The 26,506-nt window shown below is 40.4% G+C and overlaps 1 protein-coding gene across 1 annotated transcript in view; it reads left to right on the top strand.

Annotated features, from left to right (window-relative positions):
- The window catches only part of LOC143296586 (neuronal acetylcholine receptor subunit alpha-7-like), a 21,737-nt gene extending 498 nt beyond the window's left edge, over nt 1-21,239 (top strand). The window contains exons 1-3 of the mRNA XM_076608610.1: nt 1-649; nt 13,934-14,751; nt 19,962-21,239. The exon at nt 1-649 is cut by the window's left edge and continues 498 nt beyond it. Coding sequence (XP_076464725.1) covers nt 1-649; nt 13,934-14,139 — 855 coding nt within the window. The 3' untranslated portion in view covers nt 14,140-14,751; nt 19,962-21,239. The remainder of the gene's footprint in view (nt 650-13,933; nt 14,752-19,961) is intronic.
- The last annotated feature ends 5,267 nt before the right edge of the window (nt 21,240-26,506 follow it).

Below are 26,506 nucleotides of genomic sequence, written 5' to 3'. Positions count from 1 at the left end.
TCAATAACCCAGTGGAGCCATTACTCTCATCACTTTAACTGTACACAAGCGGAAATCAGATCTGCAATAGAAGGGAACGGAGAATGGGACATCATAGACTTGGGGTACCACTATACAGTGTTCCAGGAGCCTGACTATGCCTTCTGGGTTTTGAAATACACCATTACCTTGAAAAGAAAATGGCTGTTTTACGTCATCAACCTCATCTTCCCCATCGTCCTTGTGTCTGCACTGACCAACGTGGTGTTCATTTTGCCTGTGGATTCTGGAGACAAGATGTCAGTGAGTGTCACTGCCTTCCTCACACTGGCCGTTTTCCTGACCATGATCCAGGATTCCCTGGCCAAGAACTCGGACACTGTCTGCTACCTGACGCTGTACCTGGCCGTGCAGATGACACTGGGAGCCTTGGCCATTGTGGAGTCTGCCATTGTAGTGGCCTTTCATCATAGAACAGCTGCAGAGGATTATATTCATTCTGAGCAGTCCTCTAAGGGAAAACGGGCTGCCACCTTTAAATCATTTGTCGACGAAGAGCTGCCTGAATCCCGCTTGCTGAATGAAGAGAATTACACAAAGACAGATAGCCGGGAACAGCAAAACAGACACCAGATTTTCGAAAACCTGTCTCACGTTGACCAGAATTCAGGTATGCATTATTATAATTATTTCATTGAAAACTGACGCTTTGTTGTGCTACAGATATGCATGCATCTTGATTTCATGTTGAGAAGGAAAGTTTCGTCAGAGTTAACTTAAAAGAATCTCCAGAACACCCTCACAACCCTATTCACAATTATGATGATATGGTGACTAAACATTTCCCAAGACTGTATCCCTTATTCCTGTCATATTAGGAACACAGAGTAACCTCACCTCTGGTCACACATATAAAAGATGACCAAAAATTTTTTTTAAAGACAACATCTCTCCTTCCAGTCAGATTAAGAACACTACACATAGGAAATATAACTTCTTGGGTTGTTTGTGAAACGCACATTTCTTTGAATGCTGATTATATATCGTGAATTTATCTAAGACCTTTGATGGTGGAAGGTTTTCTTTACTTTTCATGCATGAAGACATCTTTACTGAAGCGATATCTCAGGGTAACCAAAAACACGTTAAGTTCCCTATAATCATTAACCTGTGGAGTATACTGTTCTGAAACTATTCTTTAAAGGCCATTCTTTATATATTTTATGTAAAATGATAAATTATAAACTGAAATTTGGATGATAGTCTTGAGGAATTATATATATATATATATATATATATATATATATATATATGTATGTATTTTTGATTAACCATTAAACCATTTTATTTTGTACAGTCAGTCTTAACAACTTTTTCTGTACTTGTAACAGTTGTGTCTTTGTCCCTGTACCTGCCTTAGTCGACATCTATCTCTGCCTGTCGCCATTTCCATTTGACAGAAACAAAAACAAATTATAGCATTTTATTACCATTATTTTTTTTATTTTTTTTTTTTTTGCATTTTAACTTTTTTTTTTCAGAATGTAATATCGTTTTGAAATGTCCCGGGTGAGTAGTATAAAATGTTTAAAATATTTCGTTAAAAACATCTCCAAATGCATGCCTAGGAAGAACGAAAAGTCTACGTAACTTGTGAGATTCAGGAATCCTTTTTGAATCGTGATCTTTAATTCCAGAAACGAACAGTATCACAAAATGGCATGCTATTCAAAATAATTGAAACAGGTTGCTGTCTTTTGTCATGAATTTTGACTCCATAAAAACGGTTTTGTTTGGCTGGATGCATCTGCCGTATTTCTGGATCAGACACATTATGTTTACTATTATTTTAGGTAGCTTTATCCCTTTTCGTTTCCGTGTCTCGGTCTGTTTCACTTCTCATTCTGTCTCAGTTCACGTGTATTTGTCTGTCTTTTTGTCTTTCCCACTTCTCTCTCTGTCTCATTTCTTTCTAATTTCAATTTGCACCTGCATACCTGTAAGCACAAAGTCCGAAATGCCACGAGGAGGTTCTGTCTCACATCTTTATGATGAATAAACGTTTTCATAATGACTTAAGGGCTCCATCTATTGCACTTGAACTGAGTCATTAAGACAAAGTGGCAGACGGGCGTTGCTGCATCAGTGTATGGGATAGAATGAAGACAGGAAGCTTAAGATAATAGCCACGTAAACGGGAAGGCCTATCTCCTCTATTCTCTGCTGTGATGAAAAGTGTTCGCACAAACTTGTAAACATTATCCGCTGGTATTCTAAATCCCCCGAACACTTTCTTTCACACACGATTGGCCATCCTTGTGAAATACTTTAAGTTACATTTTTTAATCAAAATAATAAACTTACAAATGAAGAGGAATAGCACTCTATAGATTAATTTTGTGATTATTTGATCGAACAAACACCACAGACACAGACACAGACACAGACACACACACACACACACACACACACACACACACACACACACACACATATATATATATATAGAGAGAGAGAGAGAGAGGGAGAGAGAGAGAGAGAGAGAGAGAGAGATAGATAGATAGATAGAGAGAGAGAGAGAAAGAGAGGGAGATAGATAGATAGATAGATAGATAGAGAGAGAGAGAGAGAGAGAGAGAGAGAGAGAGAGAGAGAGAATGCGAAAGTTCAAATGGGAGGCTGATGCTGCAGTTTAAAGGTGAAACGGACACTTCAACATGCATCATGTATCAGCAGCTGTGGAACAAACAAGCGGCATGTCGGACATACATATATATATACATAAACGAAGGCCTACAACCTACCATCGCCTCAGTCACATCTATTACCCAGTCCCCGATGCTTGATACAGTGTCTGCTCTGATTCTAAATAAGGAAGCGGTCATGCACGTAAAATGTTACATTTGTATTAATTGTATTAAATGAGTATGTATGTATGCGTGCCTAGAATCTGACTGAATGACACAGGAAACGAATGATGAGCGCCTAATGGCAGCCGTTAGCCGGCTCTACGTAGGAAGGCAACCTGTTGTGCAAATGACACCATGTTTGTAAAGTGCTTAGATCTTCCGACCGAGCATAGGCGCTGTATGAATATCCATATCAGAAACACAACACAACACACACACACACACGTTTTTTAAAAATTTTTTTTTTTTAATAAACTTCGGTCATTTCCTTAATTTTCTAAAGGTAGCTAGCCAACGACTTCTTAACTGATGAAGTTACAGGCATTCAAAGAAAAATTCTTAAGTGCTGCGTTCTAAAATAGTGAGAGGTGAAAGGGTTAAGACAACTTTGTACTATGTGATGATGGGTGGGTGGGAGGGGGGGGGGGTGCGGGGGGGGGGGGGGGATGATGAAGATGACGCAGCTGCAATGGAGGTGGTAGAGGAGTAAGCTGACATACATAGTATTAGCGTTTGTTATTCTGTTTCGTGAGGATATCCGTTGTGTCCTTATCATTTATATTTCATACGGTCTATTTTCAGTCTGTATTTGTATTTCTTTTTATCACAACAGATTTCTCTGTGTGAAATTCGGGCTGCTCTCCCCAGGGAGAGCGCGTCGCTACACTACAGCGCCACCCTTTTTTAAAAATTTTTTCCTGCCCTCATTTTTATTTGTTTTTCCTGTCGAAGTGGATTTTTCTACAGAATTTTGCCAGGAACAACCCTTTTGTTGTCGTGGGTTCTTTTACATGTGCTAAGGGCATGCTGCACACGGGACCTCGGTTTATCGTCTCATCGGAATGACTAGCGTCCAGATGACCACTCAAGGTCTAGGGGAGGGGGAGAAAATATCGCGGCTGAGCCGTGATTCCAACCAGCGCGCTCAGATTCTCTCGCTTTCTAGGCGGACGCGTTACCGCTGGGCCATAACCACAGACACAATAATGATAATAATAATGTACATTTATATAGCGCCCTTTCTAAGTCTCAAGGCGATTTACATGAAAGAAACATATTACAAGTTACATAAAACATTTATGACCACTCTTTCTCAAAAAACCCTCCCTCGCCCTCTCCAGTCTCCCCCTCACACACTCTCCCCCTCTTACTCTACATACCTGCAAATTGAGCTGACATGGGTGGTTTTGGAGAACAAGGAAGCTGAGGGTGCTTAGATATATTTTAAGAAGATGAGTTTTTAGAAATAGAATCAGATGCACGGATATGATGAGAAAGGTTGTTCCAGATGTGAGGAGCAGCAAAAAAGAAAGAACGCTCACCATAGATTCTTGTATTGACACGAGGAAGTTTCAAAAGGTAACAGTCAGAGGAAGAGCGGAGATTACTTGCGGGAGTGTAAACACTGATAAGGTCAGAAAGATATGTAGGTCCTGCGGAGTAGCAGAGACACGGAACTTTGTATTTAATTCTCGCTTCAATGGGGAGCCAGTGTAGAGTGCGGAGAAGAGGAGAAATGTGATCATAAGTGGGACTTTGAGAGTCAGACGGGCAGCATTGTTCTGAAGTTTTTGAATTCGCTGAAGAATATTATGTGGACAGCCTATGAGAAGAGAATTACAGCAGTCAATTCGTGACAGCCCAAAAGCAGAAATAGGAGTTTTAGTAGTTTCAACAGAAAGGTACTGACGGATAGAGTTTATGCGACGAAGTTCACAATTGACTGTGCGTATCACATTTACTACCTGGGCATGCATGCTGAGGTTTGAGTCAAGTAAATCAATCTTGCTGTCAACAATAAAAGGAGAAACAGCGGTTCTTTTCTCTCTGCAGTTGGGACCAACAGACGGTGAAAGATGCAATTTTAAGACCGGAGAGCTTACAATTGTTGGACGAATTGGGGTGGAGGGGAATGGAGATCAGGTTGTTGAAGTTCACAGAGGGAAGAAGGTTGATCGGCGATCGGTCATCGACTGGACAGGGGGAGTGGAGGACTCGATGTCTTGTAGGCACAAGCACTGGGATGGGCCTACTGTGTTGGAATCTCAGGCGCCCATCTCAAAACGGCCGACGCTTTCTCTTCTTCCATGAGCATGAAGCCCACTGATATGACTGCAGATATGAGCATGGGACCGGACTGTGAATACCAAGATGACAAAGTTTTTCACACACGGACAGAGTAGGGTTAGACTGCGTACTTTGAAGCGACAGTAATTCAGTTTTACTGTAAAAGACTTGAGTGGTCGGAAACGGCACTGGACAACTCTGCTCTGCAGTTTCTTCCGCACGTTCAGGTTGCTTGTTCAATGGCCGACAGCCGAGCAGCTCAGCGTAATGGATGAAGAAGAAGAAAATGAGGTTGACAAATCGAACCATAAGTCCCTTGTCCGTGGTCAAAAAGCGACAGAAAATACACCAAAATGACCAGCGTTCCATCAGTAGAAATACTGTCACACTCACAATCACGATAACACAGATAACTCTAACCTTCACGTTTATCAATTATTCACTCCCTTGTTCCACTTATTTGTCATAGTGTGGCTGATTCGTGGAAATTTGTCATATGTTTCCACTGCAATTCTGGCCCCGGATTGCTTTTTTGTGTGTAATTATTCGACTCGATGAGTTCTGGTACAAAGGTGTTCATGTATTTTTGTTTTTGTTTGTTTGTTTGCTTGTTTGTTTGTTTTGACCATTGAAGAATGCAGCAGTCAGATTCAAAGTAGATTTCCCTGCCTTTCCAACCATTCATCCCTGCCAAACCCCGCAATCAGGTCACTCCGCCCCTCTCTGTCTGTCTGTCTGTCTGTATCCCCGGAAATAAAGGATTTTGACTTGGCTTCTATCACTGTCTGTCTGTTTGTCTGTCCATCTGTCTGTCTGTGTGCCTGTCTGTCTATCTGTCTATAAACTCACATCTCTCTCTCTCTCTCTCTCTCTCTCTTCTCTCTGAGCTCTCTCTCCCTCTGTCTGTCTGTCTGTCTGTTTCTCTTGTTCACCTGTGACATTTTTATTCTCATACTATTTTATATGTTGAATTACGCTTCCTTTGGCAATGAACATCCCCCTTGTTATTGCTATGTGTATTTTTTTTTTTATTAGACTTACTGTTTTGTATTCACATCAGTATAGTATTTTTTTAACATACACAATGTATGCTTATGTGTGTGTGCGTGTGCGTGTGCGTGTGAGAGAGAGAGAGAGAGAGAGAGAGAGAGAGAGAGAGAGAGAGAGAGAGAGAGAGAGAGAGAGAGAGTGTATGTACGTGTTCTGTTTTTTGGTTCGTGTGTTTGTTTGTTTTTTTGTTTTTTATATGTCGATTATTAATACCATGCTTGCGCCTCTCTCTCTCTCTCTTTCTGTGTGTGTGTGTGTGTGTGTGTGTGTGTGTGTGTGCGCGCGCGTGCGTGTATGTGTGTGTGCGTGTGTGTGTGTGTGTGTGTGTGTGTGTGTGTGTGTGCGCGCGCGTGTGTGTGTGTGTGCGTGTGTGTGTGTGTGTGTGTGATGTTTACCATGCTTATGCCTTTATGTATTATAGTATTCACATTCTATGATTTTAAAATTAAGTAGCGTTGTGTAGTGCACGCAATGACATATATAATGTAGTATTGTGAAGTGTAGACCCTGTGTCAGGGCGGGGACTGGAAGAAGAAAGCGGGCCAGTGCTTATCTGTTATCCTCGATGATAAAGAATTTGTCTTGTCTTGTCTTCTCTCTCTGTCTCTGTCTCTCTCTCTCTGCGTTTCTCTCTGTCTCTCTTTTTCCACACACACACACACACACCTACACACACCTACACACACACACACACACACACACACACACACACACACACATATATATACATATATATATATATATATATATATGTGTGTGTGTGTGTGTGTGTGTGTGTGTGTGTGTGTGTTCAATGTATGTATGTATGTATGTATGCATTGATACCCCCCATATATATATATATATATATATACATATATATATATATATATATATATATATATATATATATATATATATATATATATATATATATAGTTATTTGGGTAAAGCTACCAGAAAAAAAATATGGAAGTGATAGAAAAAAGCCAGGGGTATCACGATATGAGAGGGGTAGAAAAAAGTCACCAGTCTCTCCCTCTCTGGCATTTTTTGCTCAGTCTGACCGCCTTTCGCATCAAGCATTCACGTCCATCAGTATTACCATCCCTGCAAAGGCTTTGGCAACACCAACCTTTTAGACTGTCGCAAACCTCAGCGTCAATAATGGTGATGAGTTTGATGAAGTTATCGATTTTGCTTTGTGTTGTAAGTGTTAATGACGGAGCAGTTGATTTCAGAAAATCGAATGATTCCTCACATATGATTGCTGATGACAAGGACGGGAAAAACCAGGTCGGTAAATCAACAGCTAAGGGAAGGATGTTGTACAAAAACCTGGTGGATATGCTGTTTCAAGACTACAGTCCTGTCTTCCCTCCTAATGCTGATGACCCCAGCGTGCCTGTTAACTTATCTATCTTGATGGTGGTACAAAACCTAGCTCATCTGGACATGAAGAGTGAGACATTAAACATAATAGTTTGGTTTGAGATAGAATGGTTTGACCCTGCCTTCTCCTGGGACACAAACATCTATCCAATGGATTTTATTGAGACTGGCTACGAACAGGTCTGGCGCCCCGTGCTTGCCATTGCCAATACCTTTCTGCCTCGCGACCAGCTCATGGATATGAAACTGCCCGTCACCATTTTCTCCAATGGCATGTTTCGGTGGTATCCAGGTGATTCATTTGTTATAAACTGTCGCGTCAGTCTGAATTTGTACCCCTTCGATGTTCAGATTTGCGCTATAGAAATTTCCCAATGGAGCTTCCACAGCCTGAAGTGTGTACGAAAGGAAATACGACCTTCAGTGAACGGAAATGGGGAGTGGGACATTATAGACTTGGGATATCGCTACGAAACAAGATATGGAAATGACTACACATACTTTGTTTTGACATACACCATTACTCTGAGAAGAAAGTGGCTGTTCTATGTCATCAACATCATCTTCCCCATGGTCCTTGTGTCAGCACTGACCAACGTGGTGTTCATTTTGCCTGTGGAGTCTGGAGACAAGATGTCAGTGAGTGTCACCACCTTCCTCACACTGGCCGTTTTCCTGACCATGATCCAGGATTCCCTGGCCAAGAACTCGGACACTGTCTGCTACCTGACGCTGTACCTGGCCGTGCAGATGACACTGGGGGCCTTGGCCATTGTGGAGTCTGCCATTGTAGTGGCCTTTCATCACAGAACAGCTGTAGAGGGTAACGGCCGTCCTGAGAAGTCCCCCAAGGAAACACTGACTTGCAACTCTGAACAACTTGGAGATAGGGATCTCCCTGACGTCAGTGTGGGAAATGAGGAGAATCAATTCATGACGGCGGATGAAAGGGGACAGAAAGAAAGACATCGTGACTTTTCTTTTTCCGCGTTTGACGTGCAGACACAGTTTGGACTGACCCAAGGTACGTGCCGAAAGATGTTTCACTTCAATCCATAGACGCACAATTTATATTCATGTTATCATTGAATCAGTTATTTTGCTTCCATTCCTGAAAGCCATCAGTTTGAATACTTTCCACCCAGAATCACAAGCAATGCTGGGTATCCAAAGGTCCGGTTGAACAACCTGCACAGTACACACACACACACACACACACACACACACACACACACACACACACACACACACACACACACACAGAGAGAGAGAGAGAGAGAGAGAGAAAGAGAGAGAGAGAGAGGCAAATTTATCTTTAGTGGCATAATATATTGTACCGTATGTCAAGCTGTTGTAAATATGTAATTAACATTGGAGAGAGACAGAAGTATTATAGGAAAGCTGACTGTACGGCTGACTGGGCAGGCGATTGGGCAGAGATGACAAAAAATAAATGTTGCTCTTTCCCAGACGTATTTCAAAGTATAAATTTTGTTTTTCAATATAAGACTTGCCTTCCATGACAAAATATGTTTTCTATTGTAGAACCAACCCCCCCACCCCCCAGCATTTACTACTACTACTATTGATAATGACAATGATGACGATAATTACAATGATGATAACAGTAATGATAATGACAATGATAAGTATATATATAGCGCTGAATCATATACAGAGACAAATCAAAGCGCTTTCACGCCAGTAATCCACACGCCTACTACCTCTAATTCATATGTGAATAGAAAGCTGGGGAAACAATTCAAGGAAGAGGCAAGAGAGGGATGGGTGTTTGTGTGTGTGTGTGTGTGTGTGTGTGTGTGTGTGTGTGTGTGTGTGTGTGTGTGTGTGTGTGTGTGTGTTTTCCAAAAGAGGTAGGTTTCATGGCCAGACTTGAAAGAGTTGAGTGCAGAGACCTGATGAAGTAAAAGAGGAAGTTCATTCCAAAAGCAAGGTCCAGAGAACGAGAAAGAGCGGCGGTCGACTGTGGAGTGTTTGAATCTGGGTATGCGGAAAAAGTGGATCTGAAATTGATCGCAGAAAGCGAGAAGGGGTGTAGAGGTGAAGGCAGCTACAGAGATAGGAAGAGGTAGATTTAAAAGAAACAAACAAACATTTACAACATAGATTGCTGATCTTGTACTTTATTCTGTGTGAGGCATGGAGCCAATGGAGATGTTGCAAGGGAGTAGTGATGTGCTCAGATCTTTTCTTTCTGACGAAAGGTTGGGCAGCAGAGTTTTGTTTGCGTTGAAGGGACTGAATGGATGAAACAGGCAAACCAGACAATAGAGAGTGAAGTAGTCGATGCGAGAAAGAATGAGAGAAACAAGTCTAGATGCTGCGTCGATGGACAGATATTTCCGATAGGATGCGCTGTTACTGACAATAGCAGGATTGAAGGTCTGACTGATGAATGTTTGCTTGGACACTGTGTTGTAAAGGACAACACCGATATTCTTGACTGAGCAGGAAAGAGGGATTGTTTTACTGCCAAATTTGATTGTGTCAGTTGAGATGGAAGAGAGTTTTGTTTAGTTCCTATGATCATTGCTTCAATTGTGTCCGCGTTCAATTGCAAATTATTAAGAGTCATCCAGTTCTAGCTGTCCAGGATGCAGTCGAATGTTTTTTGCAAGAGAGAGGACAAGTTTTCTAGGGTATCGCCTTTCTGAAGTGTCATCAGCACAAGAATGAATACTGACATTGTGGCGGTTGATAATTTCAGCGAGGGGAGCAGTGTACAGTGTGAAGAGCACTGGGGCTAGAACAGATCCCTGTAGGACTCAGTGTTCGATTTTTACGGGTCCAGACTGGTAAATGTCAACTGTCACAGACTGGAATCAGTCACTGACTTGGGCTTTCTCTCTCTCTCTTTATTTTTTGGTGCTTTCACACACCTTCTTTACTGCTTTTTTCAATATAGTATGTCAGTTTTCGATTAAAATATTATTTCTAAATGTATTCAAAGTAGTATTTTTCCAAATACAGTAATTTCTTTGTCTGAATATTCGGTTTTCATGGACCATTTCAGTGGATATTTTAACATTATACACGAGTTTGGAGTTGTCTGAGAATCAGGTTGCTCTGATGTGAGTGTGTGGATTCTATGTGTGGGATAATCAAAGAAGTCATCTTAGGCAGTATAATACATAATACGTCAAAAGGCATACTATAAGATCAACATTAATTATTGGAAAAAAAAGAAGAAAAAAAAAGAAAAAAAAAAGAAAGAAGAAAAGTTGACGCCCGGACAGGAGGAAGGTTCCGCCCCCACCCCCATCCTCAACCCCCCCCCCCCCACCCCGAAACGACGCACAGTGATTGTTCTTCTGCTGGACGCACGGTCACTGACATGTGATTTGGACCAGCTGAGAGCAGTGCCGTTGATACCAAAATTTTAAAGTGTTTTTCAGTAAAGTTAATGTTTTCTGAGTAATGGAGTTATGTATTATTTTCTTCAAATAAAAGCGTTGAACCTGTTTTCATAAATGTTTAAACTGTTTTTCAGTATCAATCCTGTTTTCTGAGTAATGGAATTATGTATACTTTTGTTTAGATGAAAGCATTGAACTTGTTTTTACAGATGTTTAAACTGTTTTTCAGTAAGTATGATTCATGTTTTCTGAGTAATGGAGTTATGTATTATTTTCTTTTATAAGCATTGAACTTGTTTCATATATCAGAGATGTTCTCTGGAATCTCGTTAATTTTCGGTCAATTAATTAACAATCTTGTTTCCAGCACATGATTTATTTTAAAATATTTGACTTGTTTTCTATTATGATATATTTTATCTATTGGTCTCGTGTTTTCCAGGATCCAAGTTAACTTACAATTATACAATATGTTTACTAACCTGTTATCTTGTTGACTCATTTAGCGCTTCATTATTTCTTAATCAGTGACACCTGGAGCGTAACATAACTTGATGCAAATTGCAATGTTTTTAAAAGCGAATATGTGAAATGCTTTTATTTGAGAACATATGTTTATTACTCTTGTTTAATCAAGTAATCCGCGTGTGTGGGGTGGGTGGGGGTGGGGGTGGGGGGATGCGGGTGTGTGCTGATTATCTGGTTGCGGTTTTCCGCAATTTATCTTTATTCTTATCTTATCTGTCTATTATAATCAATGTGCAGTATAGTAGGCTATGTTTATAATTATATTCAAATAATGTTTCTTAATTCTTTCTTTTTTTTTTACATTAAGAATACTAGTTATTACCTGCAGTGTGTGGATGTATGTATGAAACGGTGTATGTGATATTTTTTACATTTGTATCTTCGTAATATTCGTAAAAGCTGTTGTTGACTTTTACAGTTATGGTCCCCATGTTGTTTACTTGTCTATGTTGTGATAATGCACCTGACCAAATTTCTCCAGTTGGAGATAATAAAGTTATTCTTATCTTATCTTATCTTAAATGGAGATCTATGTTTAATGTTTGTTTATGTGAAAATACAATTTCTAATTTTAGAATGTAACCTATTTGTTATACACTTCAGTAGCAGTTACAAATTTCCTTTCGATTTTTCAATCAAGAGGAGGAAAAATTGCACAAAAAGGAGAACTGAAAGAGAAATACAACAGGAAGATTGAAACACACACACACACACACACACACACACACACACACACACACACACACACACACACACACACACACACACACACACACACACACACACACATTCATACATACATACATACAACGAAATGAAAAAAACAAACAAACAAACAAAAAAAAAAACCAACAGTTTCTTTCTTTCTTTCGACTTTGATTGTGAATTCTAATCATCGAGTTTCAATACTTGTTGCATGAAATGAAATAGATCTTCTTGCTGCCTAGCTTACCGTAGTCACGCTGATGGTGACAGTGGAGGGTTATAGAGCTATCGTCCAGCCATTTTCCCCAAACACTTCCAACCTTTGACCATTTCAGCTTCCTTCCTTCCGTATAGTGACCACAATCACAGTTTGATTGTTCTGTCACTGTATGGGGGATCTGCAGGAAAAGGCAATAACTTAAAAAAAAGACAAAAAAAAGACCTTTATTTCGCAGTATCTAGACTGGACCACTTCGACTAGCGAAGCGCTCCCCGGGGTAAAACCCCGGCCGGCACAGCTCCAGCACGTCGTTTACTGCTACTTTGATCCATGATCCCTAGGCCCTATACTAAGAATTTAAAATATTACCTAAATCCTCTTCTTTCTTTTTTTTGGTGCTGGTTCACAGGAAAAAAAAGAAAGAAAAGAAAAAAGTGAGTTGTTATCATTTAGCAGCCACTCCGACGACACCTTTGATACAAAAGTGCCAGTTACCGGTATTGGCCTTTACGGCTGTCAGGGGCAGGGCGTTCCAGTCCCGAATAGTTCTTGGGGGGAATCCCTCCTGTCTGTACTGTGTCCTACAGAAGATCTGGGAGAGCTGAGATGGAAGTTGGGGAAAAGTCTGGACATCATCAGTAAAATGATGCTTTTTCATTCTACACTTTTTTTTTTTTGCCCTGAGACATAGCAAGACATCTTGAATACTAATCGTCGTGTGATGGGATGAAGTTATGAAGTTCATCACTTAAAAAAAAGGAAATAGGGTAAAATCTATCTATCAGTCCATCATCCATCCATCCATCAATCAATCAATCTATCTATCTATCTATCTATCTATCTATTTATCTGTCTGTCATCACCTCAGACAAGCAAAGTGGAGGGGTAAAGGGGTAGGATAGGGGGAGGGGTAGTGGGAGGGTAGTACAGGAGGTAGGGACAGGTGTAGGATATGAGGGGTAGAGGAAGGAAGGTAATGTGTAGGTGGGGGGGGGGAGGATTGGATTGGGTAATCCTTAGGGGGTAGGAAGGGTGTAGGAGAAAAGGAAAGGAGGGATAGGGTGCAGGTAAGATAGGTATAGGTTTGGATAGTAGGGGTATCAAGTCCAATGTAGCGTGATACAATGCCCCCCCCCACCCCCCACCCCACACGCGGATTTACAGAAAAGGAGCGAGACACACAGACAGACAGACAGACAGAGAGAAACATAGAGGGATGTGTGTGTGTGTGTGTGTGTGTGTGTGTGTGTGTGTGTGTGTGTGTGTGTGTGTTTCTCTGTCTGTATATCTGTCTGTCTCTCGCTCTCTCTTCCTCTCTCTCCCCCTCTCAAATACATGTTTATCTGTCGCAGATGGTGATTTAAAACAAAACGTAAAAGAATACCGTGTATAGTCCTTTGTCTCTCTTTAGCATATTCCTTTGTCTGTCTTTGGCATATTCCTTTGTCTGTCTTTGGCATAGTCCTTTGTCTGTCTTTGGCATAGTCCTTTGTCTTTGGCATATTCCTTTGTCTGTCTTTGGCATATTCCTTTGTCTGTCTTTGACATAGTCCTTTGTCTGTCTCCTCCCACCATGTACACCTTTACACCTCTTGTGTCACCCCCCAACCCCCCCCTTTTTTTTTCTTGTGTTCCCCCTGTTTTTTTCTTTTTCTTTTTTTTCTCAATCAAGGCCTGACTAAGCGACTAACACCACCCATCCTTTTTTTTTGTTTTTTTGCTTTCAGACGGAACAGCCACTGAGAAGAGAAGCAGCCGAAGGTCCTGCAAGAAAGCACACGATAAGACAGACGCCGAAGACACGGGCCTCAAGACTCCTGGCAGGGACTGGGGTGGAATCGCTGCCAAGATCGACAGAATCTGCTTCCCTGTGTTTGTGGGGCTGAATGTCATGTCCCTGTTTATCTTTTGCATCGTGATCATTTCTGCTTGACAATCCACGTTTTGCTGTTATCTCTGTGACAATGGCTGCAGTGTTTTCCTTTAGAGTCCACGTTCTGCTGTAGTATCTTTTGACAACGGTCGCAGCGTTTCCTTGATAGTAAAACCTTTTGCTGTGATCTGTCAGATGATGGTTGCAACGTTTCCTTGATAGTCCACGTTATGCTGTAATCTCTTGGACAACGGCTGAAGCGTTTCCCTGATAGTCAACGTTTTGAAGTAATTTCTATAGACATCAACTACAGTTTTCCTTGATATCCCAAGTTTTGCTGTAATCTATCAGACAATGGCCGCAGAGTTTCCTTGATATTCCATGTTTTGCTCTAATCTCTTAGATGATGGCTGTAGCGTTTCCTTGATAGTCCAACCTTTAGCTGTAATCTATCAGATGAGGATTGCAGTGTTTCCTTTACAATCGACGTTTTGCTGTTGTCTCTTGGACAATGTCTGCAGCGTTTCCTTTATGGTTCACGCTCTGCTGTAGTATCTTTTGACAACGGCTGTAGCGTTTCCTTGATAGCCCAACCTTTAGCTGTTAATCTATCAGATGATGGTTGCAGCGTTTCCTTGATATGGCAAAATTTTGAAGACGTAGTCTACTCTGGTAGGTATACAATATATATATATATATATGTGTATATATTTACATGAACTTAAGGCCTGACTAGCGCGTTGCATTGCATTATATTGTATACTATTGTCTCGTATTGTATTGCCACCTCTGTTTACAGTTCCTCGGTTCTGAATGGAGACCAGACCTTTGGTAAAAACAAACAAACAAACAAAGAAGAAGAACAACAAAAACAAAATTATTATTATTATTATTATTATTATTATTATATAGTGCTGAATCTTGTGCAGAGACACAAATCAAAGCGCTTTCGCACCAGTCATTCACACGCACGCATAACTCTAAAGCTGGAAAAACGGAAGACAAGGAAGAGGCAGGGAAGGGAGGTTATTTTGGGAAGAGGTGGGTTTTAAGACTTGAAAGAGCTGAGTGCGGAGACCTGACGAAGAGAAAGAGGAAGTTCATTCCAATTGCAAGGTCCAGAGACAGAGAAAGAACGGCGGCCAACAGTCCAGTGTTTGAATCTGGGTATGTGTAAACAGAGTGAATCCGAAGTCGATCGCAGAGAGCGAGGTGGAGTGTAGAGGTGAAGGCAGCCACAGAGATAGGAAGGGGCAGATTTGTGAATACATTTGTAACATAGAGTGCTGATCTTGTACTTTATTCTGTGTGAGACAGGTAGCAAGTGGAGATATTGCAAAAGAGGAGTGATGTGCTCAGATCTTTTCTTTCTGAGAACGAGTCGGGCAGCAGAGTTTTGTATACGCTGAAGGGACTGAATGGATGAAGCAGGCAAACCAGACAATAGAGAGTTAGAGTAGTCAAGGCGAGAGAGAAAAGAAAAACGACAAGTCTAGATGTTGCGTCAGTGGACATATATTTCCGGACGGAACTGATGTGCCACAATTGACAGTAACAGGATTGACATGTCTGACTGACAAATTTTTGCATGGACAATGTGTTGTCAAGGACAACGCCGAGGTTCCTGACTGAACTGGAAAGAGGGATGGATGTACTGTCAAGTTTGATTGTGTCAGTTATGATGGAAGAGAGTTTATGTTTAGTTCCTATGATCATTGCTTCCGTTTTGTCCGCGTTCAGTTGTAGCCTATTCAGAGTCATCCAACCAAATGAACAAACAAACAAAAAAACCAAACCAAACCAAAACAAAACAAAAAAAACCCTACAACAACGTTCTCTCTGTCTTTGGCCCCACTGTCTGGAATTCTCTACATCTGTACATGAGAACTTTGCAATTTTCATCGAAAAAAAAAACGAAAGAAAAACAAGAGAGGCAAGGCCGCCAGCAAGACTCACTTATGACGCGCTGTGTCCAGTAAAGGAATCATAAAAAGAAACAAGAATTAAAAAATCGTTTAATTGGGTCCTGTATTGAATATTAATAAGCTTTGAAAACAAAAACAAAACAAACAGCCCACCAGCAACAAACAAACAAAACAAGAGAGGCCAGGCCTACAAGACTCACTTATCCACCTGTGATACACATTAAAATTTTTAACAATAAATTAATCGTTTGAATGTGTTCTGTGTTTGTAAAACAGAAGAAAAAAAAAGAGAACGAAATAGAGGTACAAAAGCAGATTCGATTCAAGCACGTTCGTGTGGAAGGAAACTGTTTTTATCACAGTGCTAATGCGTATCTGCTGGTGACGTTCAAAAATCGATTGCTAAAACGATTGCGGTATTCAAAGTCATAACGCTGTTTAAATCATGTTATTTTGGTATATCTCGGGCACAAAAAGAAATCTTTTAAAGTCTGCTGTAAAGAAGACGTTGCCATCGCCTCAAGCACATGTAGCCCTTTCTCTAGATCTGCGTAGAACTGTGTTCGAAAAGCTTTGTTTTACGACGACACGGTCCATTCAATTTCTCTTTTATGTTCATTCTAGTAAATTCAGTATCCACTCTAAAATTTTTATCTGCAGTAAACACGTCGATGATATAGTTTGTGCCACTTTGATTGCACAAGTGAGTCAAAAAGCGTCGTATGAGATGAAATCTGAGAAGTAACAAAATGCATGGTGCATTTGCACAAGGGAGTTAACTGGTTAGGTTTTCCTTTTGCCTTAACTGACAATTGTGAGATGAAGATATTTAATTTTTTTTTTTGTGGTCATGTGGGACATAATCCAGTAAGTGATGAGACATGCACTCATCTTTCTCTGAATAAACATTTGACGGCCTCCTTAGCCTCCTTTCAATCACACGCTATTTTCAATTATCGATTGAATGCTTGATTTCGAAGCGGAGATACCGAAAGAAACACAGTTGCGGCCTCCGAAGACCACTTCGGCGAATGCACATAGTGAAAGACCTTCACACTGAGTGTAAAACACAAAAGCCTTTCTATATATTGAGTCACATATTTAAAATTTAACGTTTTAGATTGGAGAGATCAGTTTTAAAAATATAAGTTAATTCCCACTGTAGAAAAAGAGAATAATTTCCCTTAATTAAAGTGCTGAAAAGAGATGCATTCATCAATGTAACACAACGTTGTTATTTAAACAACAAACGATAAAAACGACTTATCCATATATATATATATATTATATATATATCAGTATGTGAAGTCAAAGTGCCAGATTTTATAAAAAAAAAAAGAAATAAAAATGTGACAGTAAATTTTTGGTGTGAATATTCTGGCTTAAAAAAAAAAAAAATCTATTTGTTTGTGCGCATACCAGAGGTACATTGTCATCATAATCAGAATGAGTGGAAAGGACTGAATTTTTCCTATTTTTGTGCCGAATTTGTTGTCATCTGACAGAGTAATACCAGAGAAAATGACAATGTTAAAGTTTACCACGGACACACACGCACGCGCGCGCGCGCGCGCACACACACACACACAAACAACTGAATAGCACTGGGTAATAACAAAAGCTCACATTTTTTACACAAGTGAGTAAAAAAAAAAACTGCCTGCTAGCGGGATCGAATCACGGATGTTCTGTTCAGAAATAAATAGTCCAATCCGGAATGCTATGCTGACTCTGACGTCAATCGACCAAATATTGAAAGCTGTGGGTCTTTTTTTATTTTTATTTTTTTTTAGCACAATAAAAAATATTATCATATTTGAGGTGATAACACCTTTCAAATAAGTTTTTCACGACATGTCTCGATTAATTAAGAAATTCTTTTAAATCTGCTGTAAAAGAGACGTTGACATCACCTCAGGCACATTTCAACAGGTCTGCACAAACCAGTCCGGACGACAACAGGCTTAGTGACCAAAAGAGAATATCCGCTCTAGAATATTCCTGTGCAGTAAACACGTCGAGGGTGTAGTTAATGTCACCGTATGTGCTCTGTCAATAATTTGTATTTCTTTTCTTGCAATTACGAACAAGAACAACGATGGCATGTTGTCTTCCCAAATGTAGCCTGCGTTCGAAGAAACTGGGACATGATTAGTAGAGTTTTCGGAATCCGGAACGAGCCTCAACTAAATAAACCGTTAATGATCAGATAATATGACTTTATTCGGGAGACTTACAACCTATTATTGGTATGACTGTGAAGATTTTTTTCCTACTAATTTGGTATTGGCAAACACATTATTTCCAGAGAAAACAGCAATATAAAAGTTTACCATGGACACACACACACACACACACACACACACAACCGAACATCAGGTTATTACACAGACTCACCTTTTTTTTTTTTTTTTTTTACACAAGTGAGTCAAAAAAAAAAAAGAAAAAAAAGAAGAAAAAGAACAAAACCTTAAAAACGCGCCTCTTTGATTTCCATTTTTACTGACGCCCGCTACGGTGCAAGTGTGTGATTTTTTTTTTCTGTAATTCTGTTTATATTTTTTGTATTGCTAAAAAAATAGAGGGGAAGGGTGGGACTGATTTTCAAGTACTGTGATTTTACTCGTGCATCATTGGGCATTGTGCTGTTTGTAATTGCTTTTTGAATATTCGGACTGTTTCTAAGTATGGTGAATTAAGAAAAAAAAAGTATTATGATATTAGTGGTAAGTATTGTCAAAAAGATTCCAACATTTAGGTATTGTGATGTTTCATATGTATTTTGAGTGTTATGTGGTGTGCACATATTGTTTTTTGTGTGTATACTTATAAATTATTGTTAGTGTTTGGTGTCTATGTGGGTTATTTTTTGAAGTTGTTATTCCAGTATTTAATTGCACGTTTTTTTTAAACATAATTGTTTACATTGTACAGCATGTTTTACATGAAAAGACGCTATATGAATCATTGTATTGTATTGTATTGTATTGTAGTGTGTGTGTGTGTGTGTGTGTGTGTGTGTGTGTGTATTCATGACTGCAGTTCGTCAGTCATCTTTATCAACGTAGTTTCTCATCAAGTTAGTCTACATTGCCATTTCTTTTCTATTGAAGGAATCTCGATATTACTGCAGTCATATCTCGTGTGTGTGTTTGTGTGTGGTGATAATGATTATGATGATGATGGCGACGATACCGATGGTTACTATGGTGACAACATTAAAGATAGCTTTTGCTGTTATGACGAAAGTGATGAAAAGGTTTGTGATGATGAAATGATTCAGTCCTTCGATGATAACTCACACACGACACGCGATCCTTGTAATTGTTCGATGGTCATTCTAATAGACTAACAATGCAGACTTGCTAAGTCTGCAGTAAATACGTCATATACTATTTTACATGTCGTTTCAACCTAAGAGATTTGGCTTTTGATGTAGATCAAGCTTACTTGTTGGCAATGAAAATTTTTTTCGGGCTTTCTGGATGTGTTGGCAATCGCAGCATTTCTAGATCTCTGTTTATGATTGTAAATTAGGCGTGGAGATACGATGCTGCTTTGGAAATAGTGTTCGTCTTCTTCTTCTTCAGCGTTCACTCGTATGCACACGAGTGGGCTTTTACGTGTATGACCGTTTTTACCCCGCCATGTAGGCAGCGATACTCCGTTTTCTGGGGTGTGCATGCTGAGTATGTTCTTGTTTCCATAACCCACCGAACGCTGACATGGATTACAGGATCTTTAACGTGCGTATTTGATCTTCTGCTTGCATATACACACGAAGGGGGTTCAGGCACTAGCAAGTCTGCACATATATTGACCTGGGAGATCGTAAAAATCTCCACCCTTTACCCACCAGGCGCCGTCACCGTGATTCGAACCCGGGACCCTCAGATTGAAAGTCCAACGCTTTAACCATTCGGCTATTGCGCCCGTCAGAAATAGTGTTCATTCCAGGGTTGCTGGCTGTCCGCAATGGAGTTCTGGCGTTTGAGGAGAGGCGTCTTCAGGACCCCGACCAGAAGGGCCAACCCCACAAAGAGAGGAGACAAGACCTATCATCTGCTATTGCCTGCCCAAACAGTATGCCAGTGTTTGTGTGTCTAACTTTGGGCCGCGTTCTCATCTTATGAATTCGCTGACGTCTTCATTCTTCGCGACGACTTCCACCAGTACGGCCTAACTGTAACATGGACTTTGAGTAGCAATGTTACTTTGGAGGAAGAATTCATCCAAACATTGCTGGACTGTTTTCATATCTGTAACAATGTTGTTCTTTGTTGTGTGCGCCCATGTGCAATTCTTTGACTTTTATGCCGCGTGGATATCTTTCTTACATGCCTTGTCCTGCTATGCGTATTTTTTTTTGTGGTCAATCATTGTTTTAGCTTCTCAATTGTACTCTTATAAATGGCCTGATTTTATTTTCATCGTCATCATACAATGTTCAACAACAACAATAATAATGATAATAGCAATAAAAAGCAAAACAATAATAATGATAATAACAACAATGACAATAATAATAATAATAATAATGATGATGATATCAATGATTATAATAACAATTATTGTTATTATTACTAGTTGTAATAGTAGTAATAGTAGCAGTTGTTGTTGGAGCGGTAGTGCTGTATTGCAATTTCACTAAGCACATAGTACATAAATTGTGATCTCCCTTCACTCATTGCTTTTTTCCCTAATGGGTAGCACGTGATTTGAAAACTGAATATAACTGCTGTGTTTTAGTTTCAAATATCTTATACCATTTAGGACGATCCTGTTATGTGGACGAGACTTTGAAAAGCAGCAACTGCAACAACAACAACAACACACACACAACAACAACAACAACAAAAAACAAAACCCACAACAACGTGACATGAGCTTATTTGCCACTTTAAGCACGACGGTAATAGACAATTGCTCATCTCAGCGATTTTAAAAGAATATTTTTATGGACATGCCGACTTGTTTTCAAATCTGCCGCCGTGTTTTCAGACGAACATATTTCTTGCTCATCCTGATTAACTTTTTGAGATGTAAAAACTCCACTATTTTCAATGTCTTCGAAAACGATAGTGGTGCTCATATTGTTTTTCGTTATTTTATTGACTGTCCCGATTTTGTTTATATGTGTGACTTTAAATGTGGTGCTTCGTTGTCGTGAAAATATTTGTACAATATTTGTACCAACAATATATAAGTGCAATAATTTTATTCATTTAAAATAAAGGTCACACAACTTCACGACGATGCTGTATATTGTTTCCCCTACTCACAACCTCATCAACACACACGCATAGATGCTCGTGTAATATTACTTGTAGTGAAGAGACGCTAAACTAAAGAACGAGCACACACACACACACACACACACACACACACACACACACACACACAGACACACACACACACACACACAGATATGATTGTTACAGATGTTTAGAACATGAAAAGTCGTTTCGATGAACTTTCTTAATGTATTACCGTGTCGTCCCACCTTTCATTTATCGGCATGTAAACTGATGGGTAGTGACTGCACTGGACGGGTTGTCGCTTCAAGCTAATTGGAAAGTTAAGACTTTGTGAACAGAAATGTGATGTGGAGGACTACTATGGCCAACTGAAACAGTTATCAACTTCCTGTGGCTTCCACGATACAGATGCTGAAATCAGATATCCATTCATTGTAGGCTGCCGAAGTATCAAGGTACGTGAAAATGGATTAGCAACGGCTGATATCACCTTGAAGGATTTACTCACCTATGCACGCACATCAAGCAAGCCAAAGCAATGACTACACCAGTAGAAGTCCATCATATATCTTCATCTAAGAAACAACATCATCATTGTCACTATGACCAACGACAACAGCAAACTATTGTCTGTCGGAGCTGTGGTGGTCAATGGTCTCATCATGATGGACAGCGTTCTTGTCCAGCATACAGTTTCAGTTTTAGTAGCTCAAGGAGGCGTCACTGCGTTCGGACAAATCCATATACGCTATACCACATCTGCCAAGCAGATGCCTGATCAGCAGCGTAACCCAACGCGCTTAGTCAGGCCTTGAGAAAAAAGAAAAGAAAAAAGGGTGAATAAATAATAGATAAATACATAAAAAAAGAACTACTAATAATAATATGTATAAGGCGCAAAAACTTGATGAAGTCAACTATAAGCGTACATAAATAAATAAATAAATAAATCATTTTATTTTAAAAAAAGGTAGTAATAATGATAATAATAATAATAATAATAATAAATAAATAAATAAATAAATAAATAAAACAAATAAAACCAGTATACAACAAACGATGCAACAAGTGTTCAGAAATGCATCAGCGTGGTGTTCCAGTGGCAGCACACCATTATCCTCAACATCATCAACAAAAACATCATCAAGGCAAATCAAAATCATCCAGCTGGATGAATAAATCAGGAAAATCACACATTCACCAGGTCAATGATAACAGCGAAGAAGATGATGAAGCCAACGCTATTGGCGTTCAATCTGCTGACCTGGATGATGCTGTGTATGTCTTCACAACCCATCGTTCCTGTGAACTGCAGTATTAAGATGTTTCAATCACTAGACATATTTTCTCGCGTCAAGCAGACGCTGGAGCACCTGTTGATCTATTATCAGAGCAACATATTGATAAGCTCATGCAGAAACCTACACTACAACCTTCCAACAAGCGAGTCGCAGCGTATTCTATACATTACAGGACGTCAGCATTACTGCTACTATGTTAGTTGTACCAGGCAATGAACGACCGATCCTCTCGTGGAGCACACAAGCCAGGCTCGCAAACTGTTGACTACAGTTAACCACATCAAGCCAGTACATGAACAGCCAATAGAGAAGTGGACAGAAAGACATTTCATTGTCTTCTTTACCGTGCTGAACTATCGCTTGCTTACGATGCACACACATTCGTATGCACAAACACTGACGCATACACACTCACACTCACTCACACTCATACACGCCAAATACACACGTTCGCATACATATCCCCAAGCAGTTGACTTCAGTTCACCTTCTCAAGGAGGCGTCACTACGTTTAGACTAATCCATATACGCTACACCACATCAGCTCAGCAGATGCCAGAGTAACCAGCTGCTCAAGCCGACACGCTTAATAAATTAATAATGAATAAGCAAACAGATAAATAATGAGAAGAATAGTAATGATAGTAATGATAATTCAACAGCAATGATAATGATGATAACAGAAATAATGATAATGCTGATGATAATGATAAGGTAATAATGATAATAGTGATAATAATATTATTATATAATAGTAATAATAATAATAATGTTATTATGTAATCATCATATCATCATCATTACTATCATTATTGGTATCATCATTATTGTTCCGATTCTTTCTTCTTCTTTTTCCTCTTCTTATCATTTATAGTGCAGGGAAAGATAAGTGAAAAGAAAGTTTGAGACAAGAAACACGACAAAATGAGCCGCACTCAGTGAACCCCTATCGTCCGCATCTACACACGTGCATACAATAAGCAAGCACAAAAATGCACACACAAACACTCACTCACACACACACACACACACACACGCACGCACGAACGTACGCACACACACACACACACACACACACACACACACACACACACACACACACACACACACACACACACACAGAGGCACAACAGCAGCCTCACAGACACGAAAGCCACAAACAAATGTATGCAGGCCCAACTACACACAAAAGAACATGAGTTCCCGCCCCCCTCCCTACCCCCATCACACACACACGCACGGACACACACACAGACATACACAAACACACACACACACACACAAACGCGCGCGCGATCTCGCACGTGCACACACACACACGGACGCACGCACGCACAGACAGACAGATACACACTCACACACAATTGACTTGTTTTTGCCCGATGTAAACATATCACACACACACACACAGACACGCACGCACGCACGCACTCACGCGCGCACACACGTACGCATGCACCCGCACACGCATATTCCTATATTCTGCCGCTCCCACAATATTCCCAACACACACACACACACACAGACACAGACACACACACACACACACACACACACACGCTCCTATGGAAATCGCGCTCTCGCCGGAAATGTTCCTCATGTCTCAGTTAAACAAGGGAAATAAATCTTGACGCTTTAATAAACATTTGGTCTTTGGGGATATAGTTCTTTCCCTTGGGATGTCAGCCATCCAGCTCAGTGGGTGGAGAAGAACAAAAGAGGCGTTGAAGTGTGTGGGCCGAAGAAAAAGGTAGTTTGTGTGTGTGTGTGTGTGTGTGTGTGTGTGTGTGTGTGTGTGTGTGTGTGTGTGTGTGTGTGTGTGTGTGTGTGTGTGTGTGTGTGTGTGCCTTGTTTCCACATCAGCAGACTGAACAGCAGGGTTCTATAGCCCGCATGTGCCCCGTGAAGGGATCCTTGTGTTCAAGGACCAACTTCATCATCAGGCACATCGCATTTACCATGGACTCTTCCCAGGAAACATTTGATAATGTGTCAGAGCACACGGTTCACTGGCAATATTCCATATCTCAATGCTTTGAGGGGACATATTGTCCCTGTCAAGTGTCACACACGCACCCCTCCCCTCCCCACCACCCCTCCCCCACGAAAACAAAACAAAACAATAACAACAACACAAAATCCGTTAAGATAAGAATAACTTTATTAGCTCAAAAAAGAATTTAGTCTAGGTGTGGTATCACAACAAAGAAAATTACTCAACATGGAAAAATGACTTTATGAAATATATGTCAAATAGTGGCTACGACATGAATGTAAAAGCATCGCATACATCGTTCACTCCACATATTGTAGGTAGAATATCTCAAACGTAAAAACAGACAGAATGATTGCACATTCATATACATATTACGTATACATTGCAATAATACAACTACTTTTTTTTCTTCAAGAGTGATAAAGATTTACAAAGTGGATTACCCCAAGGATAAGTCTGAAGCCATACCAAATTTAGCCCTGGAGGTAAAAATAAAAAGGGAGTAAATCCATCCGTTACACCGGCTGTGGGTCAACAAACCCTCCTCTCCTGGTAATCCAGCTCGCGTCCTCTCATACGTCAGTTCACAATGCTAACCATTTTGCAACGGCGATTGATCTCTGACATTTTTCTGCTCACTGAACCTGTGGTATCAAGCATAAGCACCCATTAGCATTGCATTCACTGTAAAAGCTTTAGCAGAACCAACAAACCTCGGCGTCAACAATGGTGATATGTTTGATGATGCTATCGATTCTGTTTTGTGTCATAAATGTTAACGGCGGAGAAGCTGATTTAAGAAATTCGAATGATTCCTCACGTGTGAGTGTGAATGGTGACAAGGAATGGAAAGAACACGTCAATAAGCCTACAGCTAAGGGAAGAATGTTGTACAAAGAACTGGTGGATATGCTGTTTCATGACTACAGTCCTGTCTTCCCTCCTAATGCTGATGACTCTAACGTTGCTGTTAACATATCCATCTTGATAATGGTACAAAAACTTACCAATCTGGATATGAAGAGTGAGACATTAAACATAATAGCTTGGCTCGAGATAGAATGGTTTGACCCTGCCTTCTCCTGGGACACAAACATCTATCCAATCAATTTCATTGAGACTGGCGAGGAACAGGTCTGGCGCCCCGTGCTTACCATTGCCAATACCTTGTTGCCACGCGACCAGCTCGTGGATATGAAACTGCCCGTCACCATTTTCTCCAATGGCAGGTTTCGGTGGTATCCAGGTGATTCATTTCTTATAAACTGTCCTGTCAACCTGAATTTTTATCCTTTCGATGTCCAGACGTGCAATATAGAAATTTTCAAATGGAGCAACCACAAACTGAAGTGTGCACGAACGGAAATACAATCTACAGTAAACGGAAATGGGGAGTTCGACATCATGGATTTAGGATATCGCTATGCCACATTAAATGGATCTGACTATAATTACTGGGTTTTGACCTTTACCATGACCTTGAAAAGAAAATGGCTGTTTTACGTCATCAACCTCATCTTCCCCATGGTCCTTGTGTCTGCACTGACCAACGTGGTGTTCATTTTGCCTGTGGATTCTGGAGACAAGATGTCAGTGAGTGTCACCACCTTCCTCACACTGGCCGTTTTCCTGACCATGATCCAGGATTCCCTGGCCAAGAACTCGGACACTGTCTGCTACCTGACGCTGTACCTGGCCGTGCAGATGACACTGGGGGCCTTGGCCATTGTGGAGTCTGCCATTGTAGTGGCCTTTCATCATAGAACAGCTGCAGATGGTGACGGCCGTCCTGAGAAGTCCCCCAAGGAAACACTGACTTGCAACTCTGAACAACTTGGAGATAGGGAGCTGCCTGACGTTAATGTGCGGACTGAGAATCAGTTCATGACGGCGGATGAAAGGGGAAAGCAAGAAAGACATCGTGACTTTTCTTTTTCCGCGTTTGAC

Source organism: Babylonia areolata, chromosome 21 (assembly GCF_041734735.1).
Source record: "Babylonia areolata isolate BAREFJ2019XMU chromosome 21, ASM4173473v1, whole genome shotgun sequence".
NCBI lineage: Eukaryota > Metazoa > Mollusca > Gastropoda > Neogastropoda > Buccinidae > Babylonia > Babylonia areolata.
Note: the sequence above shows the minus strand (reverse complement) of the source record. Positions and strands in the feature narration are given on the sequence as shown.